The sequence below is a fragment of the Mizuhopecten yessoensis genome, unplaced genomic scaffold (genome assembly GCF_002113885.1).
Source record: "Mizuhopecten yessoensis strain PY_sf001 unplaced genomic scaffold, ASM211388v2 scaffold7317, whole genome shotgun sequence".
Taxonomy (NCBI): domain Eukaryota; kingdom Metazoa; phylum Mollusca; class Bivalvia; order Pectinida; family Pectinidae; genus Mizuhopecten; species Mizuhopecten yessoensis.
In genome coordinates this window covers 5,919-18,174 of record NW_018406987.1, presented here as the reverse complement: position 1 = coordinate 18,174, position 12,256 = coordinate 5,919, and the positions used below count along the sequence as shown (strand labels likewise).

The window sequence follows — 12,256 nt, the reverse complement described above, 5'->3', positions numbered from 1 at the left end:
GTACAAATATACCTAAAACATATTTGAAAATTGTGAAGGTTAAATTAGTCATTTGTTTCATGTACAACATACTTAAATAACACAAAGCTCTGTCTGGAGATAGATCTGCAATTCTTGATATCATTAGTTCATTATGGTTTTTTTTATATCATTAAAGTAGAAATACTGAAATAAATAATAGTTTAAGATATTTTTACTGAAGATATAACTCATTTCGTTTGGTGTATCTAATTTTTTGCACATTTAAAAACCTTAAGCTTAGAATAACCTTAGACAGAAGATAAGCTGATGTCTCCCTTTTGGGTCCAATACAACATCTTAAGATAACATGTTAGACTATGCTAGATAGTACATTACAGACTATTTATTATGCAACAAAATACCACAATATTCTTGTACACATTCTCATTGCATTGTCCGCCATTTCACAACGTACAACATTGTACACTGACAACGTTAGTGAAGCTGGGGCGAACACAGACGCGGACACAGACGCGGACACGGACACAGACGCGGACACACGGACACGGACGCAGACGCGGACGCTGACACAGACGCGGACACAGACGCGGACACCAATACATGTCTTCATACTAACGTCTACATAAACCTACTACAGACGCGGACACAGACGCAGACACCAATACATGTCTTCATACTAACGTCAACATATACCTACTACAGACGCGGACACATACGCGGACACCAATACATGTCTTCATACTAACATCTACATATACCTACCACAGACGCGGACACAGACGCGGACACGGACACAGGCGCGGACACACTGACACGGACGCAGACGCGGACGCTGACACAGACGCGGACACAGACGCGGACACGGACACAGGCGCGGACACACTGACACGGACGCAGACGCGGACGCTGACACAGACGCGGACACAGACGCGGACACCAAAACATGTCTTCATACTAACATCTACACATACCTACTACAGACGCGGACACAGACACGGACACCAATACAAGTCTTCATACTAACGTCTACACATACCTACTACAGACGCGGACACAGACGCAGACACCAATACATGTCTTCATACTAACATCTACATATACCTACCACAGACGCGGACACAGACGCGGACACGGACACAGACTCGGACACACGGACACGGACGCAGACGCGGACGCGGACACAGACGCGGACACAGACGCGGACACGGACACAGACGCGGACACACGGACACGGACGCAGACGCGGACGCGGACACAGACGCGGACACAGACGCGGACACCAAAACATGTCTTCATACTAACATCTACATATACCTACTACAGACGCGGACGCAGACGCGGACACCAATACATGTATTCATACTAACGTCTACATATACCTACTACAGACACGGACACAGACGCGGACACCAATACATGTCTGCATACTAACGTCTACATATACCTACTACAGACGCGGACACATACGCGGACACCAATACATGTCTTCATACTAACGTCTACATGTACCTACTACAGACGCGGACACAGACGCGGACACCAATACATGTCTTCATTCTAACGTCAACATAAACCTACTACAGGCGCAATACTAGCTCTTTAGAGCAAACATTGCTTTATGTCTACAACACAAAATAGATCCTGTTTCCTACCTCATACTATCTAACATATAAGCACACACCCCTCACCTACAAATTTCATTTTATCTATCACCTTAATCCTCAAATTGTTCATTTTGATAAAAATTCCATTGAGATCAGCAATAATTGAATTATTCACGCAAATGCNAATTACACAGGTGCGCAAATTACATGGGTTTTTACGGTATATATAAATATATCTTATATGTAGTACAGTGTAATTTCCTCAAGAAAATAACCCTACTAAGCAATTCTCCCTCTTAACCCTTTCAACCTTATGTAACTTTAGTAGACACTACCGTGCATTGATATGGATGAGTCCATTATGGTTTACAGTGGTGAAAGGGTTAAGAGGCCACCATTTTTTTTTAAACCCACAAAGCAGTTATCTAATATATATTAATACTCTATAAATAGACAACCTCTGTAAAGAGACAACCTCTGAAAAGAGACCACATTGATTCTTCCCCTGGTTTGATTATTAATGCATGGTACTTTGTACATATTGCAGGGTATTAAACTAGGGATGGAGTTGGAGCAGTCATAATGATCAGTCGAAGATGGAGTTAAAATTAACTCGGGATGAAGTTTACAATAGACTATCACAATTAACCTACACCGAACAATGGAGGATGAAGTATGTGGGATGACTTTGGTAATGAGACAAAAACAAATTTAAATGATGAGTTAAATATGTAAGTTTGGCTATAACTATCACAATTGCACCATATTTACAGGATGTATATTATTGACGTGGACGATGAAGGATTCTGACTTGAGGATCAAACTCCAAAATGACTGTCATGGTCTTATCAAACAATGGCTGATAATGATCTGAAATGACTGTCAAAGTTTCACCAAATGATGCAGCATGAACATTTCAGGAGTGAGGGGGTAATGATTCAGTGTAAAACTTCCATCAAATAATGTGGAATAATTATTAAAAGTTTGATAATGACTGTCATAATGTCAGTAAACAATGAGGAATACCAGTAATGATCTGACGACGGCTAACAACTACGATAACTCCAAAGAAGATTCTCCTAAGCAATACGGACCGTCACTGACAAACCCAACAAACAAAAAATCTCAACTTGTCATAACAACACCAAATCAACATGACAGTCAAATTCTCACAATATGCACTGTTAGTTACCTATAGTTAATTCAGGACAGATACATTTTTTGTGTTCACAATTAGTTTGTTCCACTCACAAATTCTTAAAAAAAAAAATGTTCTTGGGGCGAAGAAAATCGTTGATGAATTCCACCCAAAGTTACCAGATTTTCCAAAATAACGCAAGAGTTCAGGCCATTGATGTTTGAATCCCGGGCTATAATAAAAGAAACTTGAGCTAATCACAAGTTTATACACGCTACCAATTGAAATTATCATATAATTTTATCTCCTTTTGGATATAACTCACAAAATAGGCATTTCCGAAGTAAACTTGATGTACAGCTTATTTAAACTTTTCTCCATCAATTCTAAACTGTCATCTATGGAATTTCTTGCTGAAGAAAAAACACAAGGAATGAAACAAAACCCTGTCTACATATCATCCAATGGTTAAAAACACTGCATTCTTCTGAAAATACCCATAAAGAGGAACCATCTCTTTTTCAGTCACTGTAACCCTGACTTGGTATTGCTTTGAAGGTTGTCTCCATGGTAAATTGAAACATATATATTAATCTATACTGAGTCTGTTTACATGATCACTCTCAGCCATTGTTGTTATGTGGCTTTGTAATCTGATTGTCTGTTGTCATGACAGATATTTCCCATCTGAAAAAAAAGAGATAAAACAAGCTTACAAGACATTTCTTCTCCTGTTATATAATGTAGCAACAAATTTGATAGCAGCAGAAGTATGTATTACATTAAAGAATTGTGTTTCAATTATCATCACTTAATAAAGTATCTTAATCAAATCAATTTCAAGAATAATATTTCTAAGACATAATCAATTGAAATTAAATAATTGCTAGTAAGTTTATCTTTACAAAGATTAAAAAAAAAAACGATCTTCTCCATGAAAAACAACATTCTTTACCTTAAGAAACTTGGTAAACACTGTGTTTCCAATTTGTGTTCTATCACAGCAATTTGACATAACGTCTTCAAAGATGGGGCTAAAAAATAAGTGGTTCTATAAGTTGGTAACATTTGAGATAGTAGTTTAATTTATAACACAATACACACAAACTATTTTTAACTCAATACATAAAGCCAATTTGTTCAAAAGATGGGTTGAAGAATAGGGATCCCAATTTTGGTGAAATGAAACCACACATATTGATTAGGTAGTGTCTGTTTAGTGTGAAATTTAAAATTAAAATCAAAGCAATATATAGAATGTCGTTAGCATTTCTTCCTTTTATATGAATAAGTTTAGAGTATATGTTTATCTTATTTGGATTCTGCAAAGTTCTGCTCATAGTTCGACAGACACTGACATATATAAATTGATTATGTTATATAACTACAGCTATCAATAGTGAGATGTAACAGTAACTGATGGGCACACAGGCTAAATAATGATTCTGCATGTCTTACCAAAGTCTAATACATGTAAGTCAGAGTGATCCGTTAAGTCTTTCTCCGTATTGGTGGACTCGGAGTTGGGGGTGGGACTACAAACAAAAAAGGAGGGTTTTACCAGTATTAGACAAACCAGCAACGACATGAATAGAATTAAACTCAATTTCAAAGAAATCTTTAGTTCACATGACTATAAATGACAACTGTATTAATAACAGCCATTCAGATTTACACAACAAAAACACCAATACAATTGATCTATGTAAAACGGTCACATTGCAAGAAAACAATACTGAAGTCATTTTAACAATAAACATTTTCATTCCTTAACATGTTTTCTTGGTAAATATTAACATCGAAGCAACAGAATTTATAAATCAATTTTCTGTTTAATGTTTGATCTTTTTGTTTTAAAAATGTGTTATCTCAGACATTATTCAAAATCAAAAGTTTCCTTAAAAATAACCATGCACACTTTATTTTCAGATATCAGTGCCGAGGCTACCTAGGGCGACATACCCAGTTCCTCTGAACAGGAACACTTTCTACATGTACTTAAGACAACATACCTAGTTCCTCCGAACAGGAACACTTTCTACATGTACTAAAGACAACATACCTAGTTCCTCTGAACAGCAACACTTTCTACATGTACTTAAGACAACATACCTAGTTCCTCCGAAAAGGATCACTTACTACATGTACTTAAGACAACATACCTAGTTCCTCTGAACAGGAACACTTTCTACATGTACTTAAGACAACATACCTAGTTCATCTGAACAGGAACAATTTCTACATGTACTTAAGACAACATACCTAGTTCCTCTGAACAGGAACACTTTCTACATGTACTTAAGACAACATACCTAGTTCCTCCGAACAGGAACACTTTCTACATGTACTTAAGACAACATACCTAGTTCCTCCGAACAGGAACACTTTCTACATGTACTTAAGACAACATACCTAGTTCCTCCGAACAGGAACACTTTCTACATGTACTTAAGACAACATACCTAGTTCCTCCGAACAGGAACACTTTCTACATGTACTTAAGACAACATACCTAGTTCCTCCGAACAGGAACACTTTCTACATGTACTTAAGACAACATACCTAGTTCCTCCGAACAGGAACACTTTCTACATGTACTTAAGACAACATACCTAGTTCCTCCGAACAGGAACACTTTCTACATGTACTTAAGACAACATACCTAGTTCCTCCGAACAGGAACACTTTCTACATGTACTTAAGACAACATACCTAGTTCCTCCGAACAGGAACACTTTCTACATGTACTTAAGACAACATACCTAGTTCCTCTGAACAGGAACACTTTCTACAAGTACTTAAGACAACGTACCTAGTTCCTCCAAACAGGAACACTTTCTACAAGTACTTAAGACAACGTACCTAGTTCCTCCGAACAGGAACACTTTCTACATGTACTTAAGACAACGTACCTAGTTCCTCCGAACAGGAACACTTTCTACATGTACTTAAGACAACATACCTAGTTCCTCCGAACAGGAACACTTTCTACATGTACTTAAGACAACATACCTAGTTCCTCCGAACAGGAACACTTTCTACATGTACTTAAGACAACATACCTAGTTCCTCCGAACAGGAACACTTTCTACATGTACTTAAGACAACATACCTAGTTCCTCCGAACAGGAAAACTTTGGTGTCAATTACGCAACAGCATTGTCTCCGTCTGGCACAGGGACCTTGACCTTTGACTTTAATTGTTGACCACTGCATCTTCACTGAAAATGATATGTTCAAGCTTTCCTGAGGTTTCTTAATCACAGAGGGGTTAAACCTTTGAAATTACATTGTAAAACTGATTGTTATGAAAAATCTTTTCCAACAGTAAATGATAAAATTTTATTTAGTATCCCCATGAAAGAAAATGTATTGGAAACACATAAATCGAATAGGGTGTTGCTACTTACTATCTGGTAGACGGTCAACCACATTTCAATGGCAGTGCACTGTTATCACTTACCTGGATCAAATTTGAAGACATCTTTGAAGTGCATGTCATGTTTTCCACTGTATCCCCCAAATATATATAGGTTGTCTTTAAATACAACTGAAAAATAAAAGTTACAACATAAAATCACAACTTACAAAAGTTGATACATTAAGTATCCTCTGTAGATAACATAAACAATATTTTCTAAAGTAAGTGTCCTGTAAGTGTCTCCTGTAGCAACTGTAGTATAATCTTATTTTTGAAGTGTCCACTGTAGGGACTGTAGCCTGATACATGTATTATTTATGAAGAAATCTCTCCAGAGCTGTTTGTCAAATAAACTGTGACAAGGACATACTTATTCAAGCACTTTAATATTCAAGGAACTCTAGCTTGCTCTTATTACTACAGTAAGCATCCTCTGTAGTGACAGTAGCTCACTCAGACTTCTGAAGTGTTCTCTGTAGTAGTCATAGCCTATTCTTTTGTTCCATCTCTCTAGTGTTGATACATTGGTCACAAAAAGACCACAAAGAATTCTATAGTGGGCAGGAAATAATCCTACCTCGGAAAATTCTGTGCTCACACCAGTAATAGAAACCAGACTATCCACATTGGACGGTCAGTGACTTACATGCTGAATGGCTACGGCGACCGACCGGCGGGGTGCCGAGCGTCACTGGCTCATGCCATGTGTTGGTCATGGTGTCAAACACCTGGATTTTATTGCAGTATATCTCCTTGTTTGTAAATATATCTCCGCCCTCATCACTCCGACCCCCGAAGATGTACATATTGTTACCCACACCGGTGGCTGTGTGAAAGTCTCGCCATATTGCAGGGGTGCCCTGAAATGGTTAATCAGTAAGATTTTACTGAACGATAATTTTGTACATGTATTCAAATCATTTAAAAAAGAAAAGAAAAATGAATTTATTATACATGCATTTCTTTAAGCTTGATTTGCGCTTTCAAGACCAAATACCAAATCAAATTTTATACACATTTCTCTTTCTACGTAGGTTCAATAAATGCTTACCTTTGGATGCACAGCACTCCAGGACAGAGTAGAAAAATCGAGAGCATGGATTTCATTGGAAAATCTATCAACCTGCAAACAAAAGCATAAAGTTAAAATTTAAACATACTCACAGTCCACCTACATGTATCTCTCTCTTAAAGGCCATTACATGGGCGCTTTTGTTCATAATTGCTTTATGTAATATATATAAAAGTAGTGTTTTTATTTATGTTCTTTGTTCAGGATTTTGTGTCCTTGCAACAGCTATGGTCCTACAAAAACTGCATCCTCAGATGATGGGGCCACCTTAACCATTTCACCACTGTAGACCATAATGGACTAATCCAGATCAATGCATGGTAGAGTTTATTAAAGTTGCATAGGGGTGAAAGGGTTACAGTGTCAGCTCACTGAAATGTCCTAACCTTGACAAGGCGGCACGACACTCATCTGGTCACATTAATTGACCACAGGCTTACTGACACGAGGTGCCTATGGAGACACCATCGAATACAAAGAGAAGGCAGGCGAGAAGAGAAAATGTCCATATTTTCCCAATATAGTCACTCTGATGATTCTCTATAACACATGTTACATGGTAAATGATCTAGAAACACACAAACATGTACAGACGACTCACCTCTTCCTCATATCCACCAAAGATGAACATCTTATTGTTGATGACACAGGCAGAATGGCCGTCTCTTGCAATAGGAATTTTACCACCAGTTTCTGGACAAGACCATTTCAATTTTGCTGGGAGAGAAAATAAAAGACATGGTAGGAATTCTTGCTGGAGTTATATATTGACATTTCCTGGAAAAGCAAATCTGTTTTTCCATAAAAGTCTAGGAACTAATACATGTACATCTTATTATTGTCCCAGTTAATGACAAACAATAGACCTTTGCATTTAAAATAACTGATTCAGAAAACAGACAAAGTCTCTATATCTTTGTCATTAACAATATGGCAGAATTTGCCTCGTGAATTTCACAGTCTTACAGAGGCCTGGAATATGATTTGAAAGGTTGGTTCCTACCAATCATACTTACTGCTGTCAAAGCAGAAAAGGATAGAACAAGCACCATCAACATCATTGCGACCTCCCCACACATAGGCGTTATCCTCGTACGCAACCGCTGTGTGTCCGTAACGTTGGTATGGTGAGAGGGAGTATTGGGGGTCATTCAATTTAGGAATGGGCAGTAGTGTCCAGCGTAGAGAAACTAGATGTTTAATACAGAACATTGGACTCAGTAAGAAACACAAAACATAAAAAAATGCACTAAGTTATACTGAAATTTCAGGGTAGTTTGTTTCTTTAGCAGATTTAGTTTAACCCTTTCACCGCTATAGACCATAATGGACCCCTCCAAATCAATGCACAGTAGAGTCTACCAAAGTTACGTAGGGGTGAAAGGGTTAACAGATCAAGTTGATGATGTACCTATAAACTTCCACTGTCAGTTGGTACATGTGAATTTCAAACAGTTAATATATCTGAACATATACTTCACTGTACAAAAATTTCATTTGAGATTCCATTTTATAGATTTCAAATACTGTATATCAACTCAAATTTTTTTTTTTTAATGTATTTCAATTAAGGTGGATTACAATAGCTGGGGCACATTCAAATAAATCAAATTGTGTAATGAAAGACAGATCACTATTTCACTTGATCATTTCAAAGACATATTTTTAGGAAAGGAATTAATACAATAAAATAGCTGGGAAATGCTGATAATTTTAACAATACATAAAGCAAAATAAATGTAAAACATATTCTGATTTTTTTTTCTACCTATCATTATTAACAGTACAGTCTGTTGTCAACAGAACAGCTGGAAGGAGCTGGAGAAATTGCACGAGTTGGCAAAATCAGCAAATTGGGGAATTTGTTTCCACTGAGATTATACCTGTCATGGAGACTGAAGTAGCAGTAATGAAACGTGCCTGAAGCTAATGTTACCTGTATCGAGGATGTGTACATCCATTGGCCGTGTTGTCTCATAGTCCTCCCCAGTGCAGTAGCCACCAAAACTGAAGATCCTGTCACGGATGGCCACTGCAGCATGATTGACACGCCTAGGTCCGCCCTCTAAATTCACTGTCCACCTCTGCATGATTACACGCTGAAACAAACCATCAAACATTTTGTGATGTAAGTAATTGATATTCAAAAATTAAGGGTCATTTATGAATTTATGATACAGACACAGACTATGAGCGTTGGATTCATCTCCGACCACCAGACAGACAAGGGCTCCAAAAAATATAGATCTTAAATTTTACTTTGAGGAAAACTTTTGAAAAATACACATATCATTGGTATGTGCAGGGACAAATGAAATCAGCCCTGACAAAAACATGTGTTGCTTCAAGAGGAAATACTAAAAATCTTGACATGATTTATCGGTGATCAATGAGGTTGGGGTTGAATCTGCCAATAAATGAATTTTACACCGCTGTAACTACAACTGTCTAAATATCTAAGTCATTTGTTGGTGTTTGTATATGTTACTAGGTATCTTTGGGACCTGTGTGATTATACGTTGTATGCAGATGAATCTTGATCAGTGGTCATTAAAACCTTACACTTGTTCTGTACCCATTGTGATCGTATAATTAACTGATCATGGTGATACCTTTACTTCAAATACTGCTAATTATAAGTCAACTGGAAGTAAACTGAGCATTCTTTCAGGAATACTACACCATTTCAATATTGCTGATAATAATCATGGCATTTGTTGAGGTCCTGTTTCAGGTCATCAGATACTTCTACTTGGTAGTTTAACCTGTTCACCCTGAGGTAACTTGAGTAGACTCTACCATACATTCATCTGGATGAGTCCATGATGGTATACAGTGTACATGTTGAAAAGGTTAATTGATGATAATACTGTAGTGTCCAGTAAATGTCATCTATCATTGTAGTTAATTAAGATGACTTCGCATGGTTTTTTGGACGATCCAAATTTCTATTAGTAATACTTTATTTTGAAGGGCAGAAAGTCATCTACTAGTGTCCATGCACCATTCTCCAAGTGGTTTCAGGTCAATGTGGAGTCAACTCCAGCATTCCATACTGCTGATGGTCCGGAGCCAATTGCCCAATCCTTTTTATCACTCTGATGATGATATCATCACATGGCAGTTTTCTCCATGACCTTCCTCCGCCAAGAAATGTAGCCATGTCATAATAAATGTTCTGCTTTGCTTAAATTTGTTGTTTACAATGTACCCCATGTTGTGTTAAGAAAATGAGAAGAAAATTATGATGCAGTGTGTCAAATATTCTTGGGCAGCCCGATGACATTTTTCCTGGGGTACATAATAATTAAAGTGCCATCTCTCTAAATGTCATAGCCTGGATATGACAGTGTGACATTCTTTCGAGTCACATTATACTGACAAGGGGTTGACCAGTTCCAACAGGGTACAGAGGTTTCCATACTCAGTAATTTTGGTACAGAAATGTTTTAATACTTAAAGCTTGCCAAAACTAAAAAGTAATTTTGATATTTTATAAAATGTGTTGCAGATTTTTTTTTTAATCTTCTTCAGCATTTTTCTATTTTACAAAACAACTTATTCTTAGATACAAATTAATACTGGGTACCAAAACATCTAGGATCTGTCCTTACTGCCAAAGAACATATACCATATATTGAAACATCATATAACAAAACATAGGCTTCTTTTTTCGTAACAATATACATACAATTTATCTACGTTGTAGGTACCATCCAATACACTGATGCATTCAGACTTATCATCAAAGTATTATTACAGTTATAACAAGCCATACGAATTGATAGGTCTCGCCTGTGAAACTAACTTATTCGCAAAACCTTAAAGTTGATGGAGATGCTGACAAAGTCAATGGACCATGAAAGGTAGGCATTCTAAAACCTTATCAAACTTGAGGGTACCCTCAGGTATAAAAAAAACCCGACAATTTTGTTGTTGGAAACCGCACCCCTGTGGACAAATGGTTATTTATTGGACGTCATTTCAATCACGTGCATAGACGGTCATACACTGTCACCAAAGGGTCTTGCTGACAGTAAGCCATTTAAGGTCGGGGTTGTTTAAATGTAAATAACTATAAGATAGACACAAAAAATCCGTCGTCCTATATTTCATCACAAAATCCTTCCAAAGTATAAACAACCATGACAACCAAAGCATAACTTAAATTACATAAAACATAATTTCAACTTGACCCTGTGCTGTGACAATCCCTGGTCTGCTGATCAGCTGGCATTGACAGTTGAACAGATGTAAGTAAACTTACCAATTCAAACTTCCATATGGCGAAACTATTTCACTGGGAACATAACTAGACTGAAGAAGTATATAGCCTACAAGAGAAAAACACATATAATGCTTTGCTTGTCATCATCGTCGCTTTCTTTTCTTCTTTTGTCTGTGGTCTGTTCGTCAACACATTAAAACCGGAAGCACGATAGGACTGTCATCGTCGGCGGTGCAAGAGGAAAATCGAACCCCGGTAATTTATTTCCTTGTGTAGAGATTCAGAATGAGATAATACTGCTTTCAGAATGAGGCAAGATAATATTTATTTAAAGTCGGCTAGTCGAGGGATAATAATAAAACATAAACTCTAATGAGATTAAGACCAACATAACAATAGGCGAGATCGGGGCAATTTCGGCCCATTTTAACTCACCTGCCCGAAGGCATATGTCATAGTGCGGCGTCCGTCGTCCGTCCGTCCTCGTCTGTCAACTTTTCCTTCAAACAACTTCTTCTGAAGAACGGACAGGCCTAGAGTCATGTTATTTGGCTAAAAGCTTTGTTGGTAAGAGCCCGACAAAGTTTGAGAACGAAAATGATCTTGATCTACTTTCAAGGTCACAGGGGTCAAAATATGTCAAACACTAAAAACGACTTCTTCTGAAGAACTGAAAGTTATAAAATCTTCCTATTTGGCTGGTGGTTTCCTGGGTTTGAGAATGAAAATGACCTTGACCTACTTTCAAGGTCACAGGGGTCAAATGTGTCAAACTCTTCAAACGACTTCTTCTGAGAAACTGAAAGGTATA

General features: G+C 37.4%; 1 protein-coding gene across 1 annotated transcript; it reads right to left on the bottom strand.

Annotated features, from left to right (window-relative positions):
• Window positions 1–1,952: 1,952 nt before the first annotated feature.
• Window positions 1,953–11,664, bottom strand: LOC110453464 (kelch domain-containing protein 3-like). The gene is made up of 11 exons (XM_021502417.1): window positions 11,485–11,664; window positions 9,154–9,316; window positions 8,234–8,407; window positions 7,819–7,934; window positions 7,197–7,268; window positions 6,792–7,005; window positions 6,188–6,274; window positions 5,837–5,945; window positions 4,183–4,259; window positions 3,680–3,758; window positions 1,953–3,411 (listed from the first exon to the last, which is right to left on the bottom strand). The coding sequence occupies exons 2-11, from the start codon at window positions 9,305–9,307 to the stop codon at window positions 3,348–3,350; spliced, it is 1,146 nt and encodes a 381-aa protein (XP_021358092.1). The 5' UTR covers window positions 9,308–9,316; window positions 11,485–11,664; the 3' UTR covers window positions 1,953–3,347.
• Between the last annotated feature and the right edge of the window lie 592 nt (window positions 11,665–12,256).

Excerpts from the sequence above, each read along its gene's own strand:
- LOC110453464 (XM_021502417.1), bottom strand. The coding sequence starts at position 9,307 with ATGCAGAGGTGGACAGTGAATTTAGAGGGCGGACCTAGGCGTGTCAAT. Across the intron at positions 5,946-6,187 it reads TGTCTTCAAATTTGATCCAG|TGAAGATGCAGTGGTCAACA; the intron begins GTAAGTGATAAC and ends TATCATTTTCAG. Across the intron at positions 3,759-4,182 it reads CTTACATGTATTAGACTTTG|CCCCATCTTTGAAGACGTTA; the intron begins GTAAGACATGCA and ends CTTATTTTTTAG.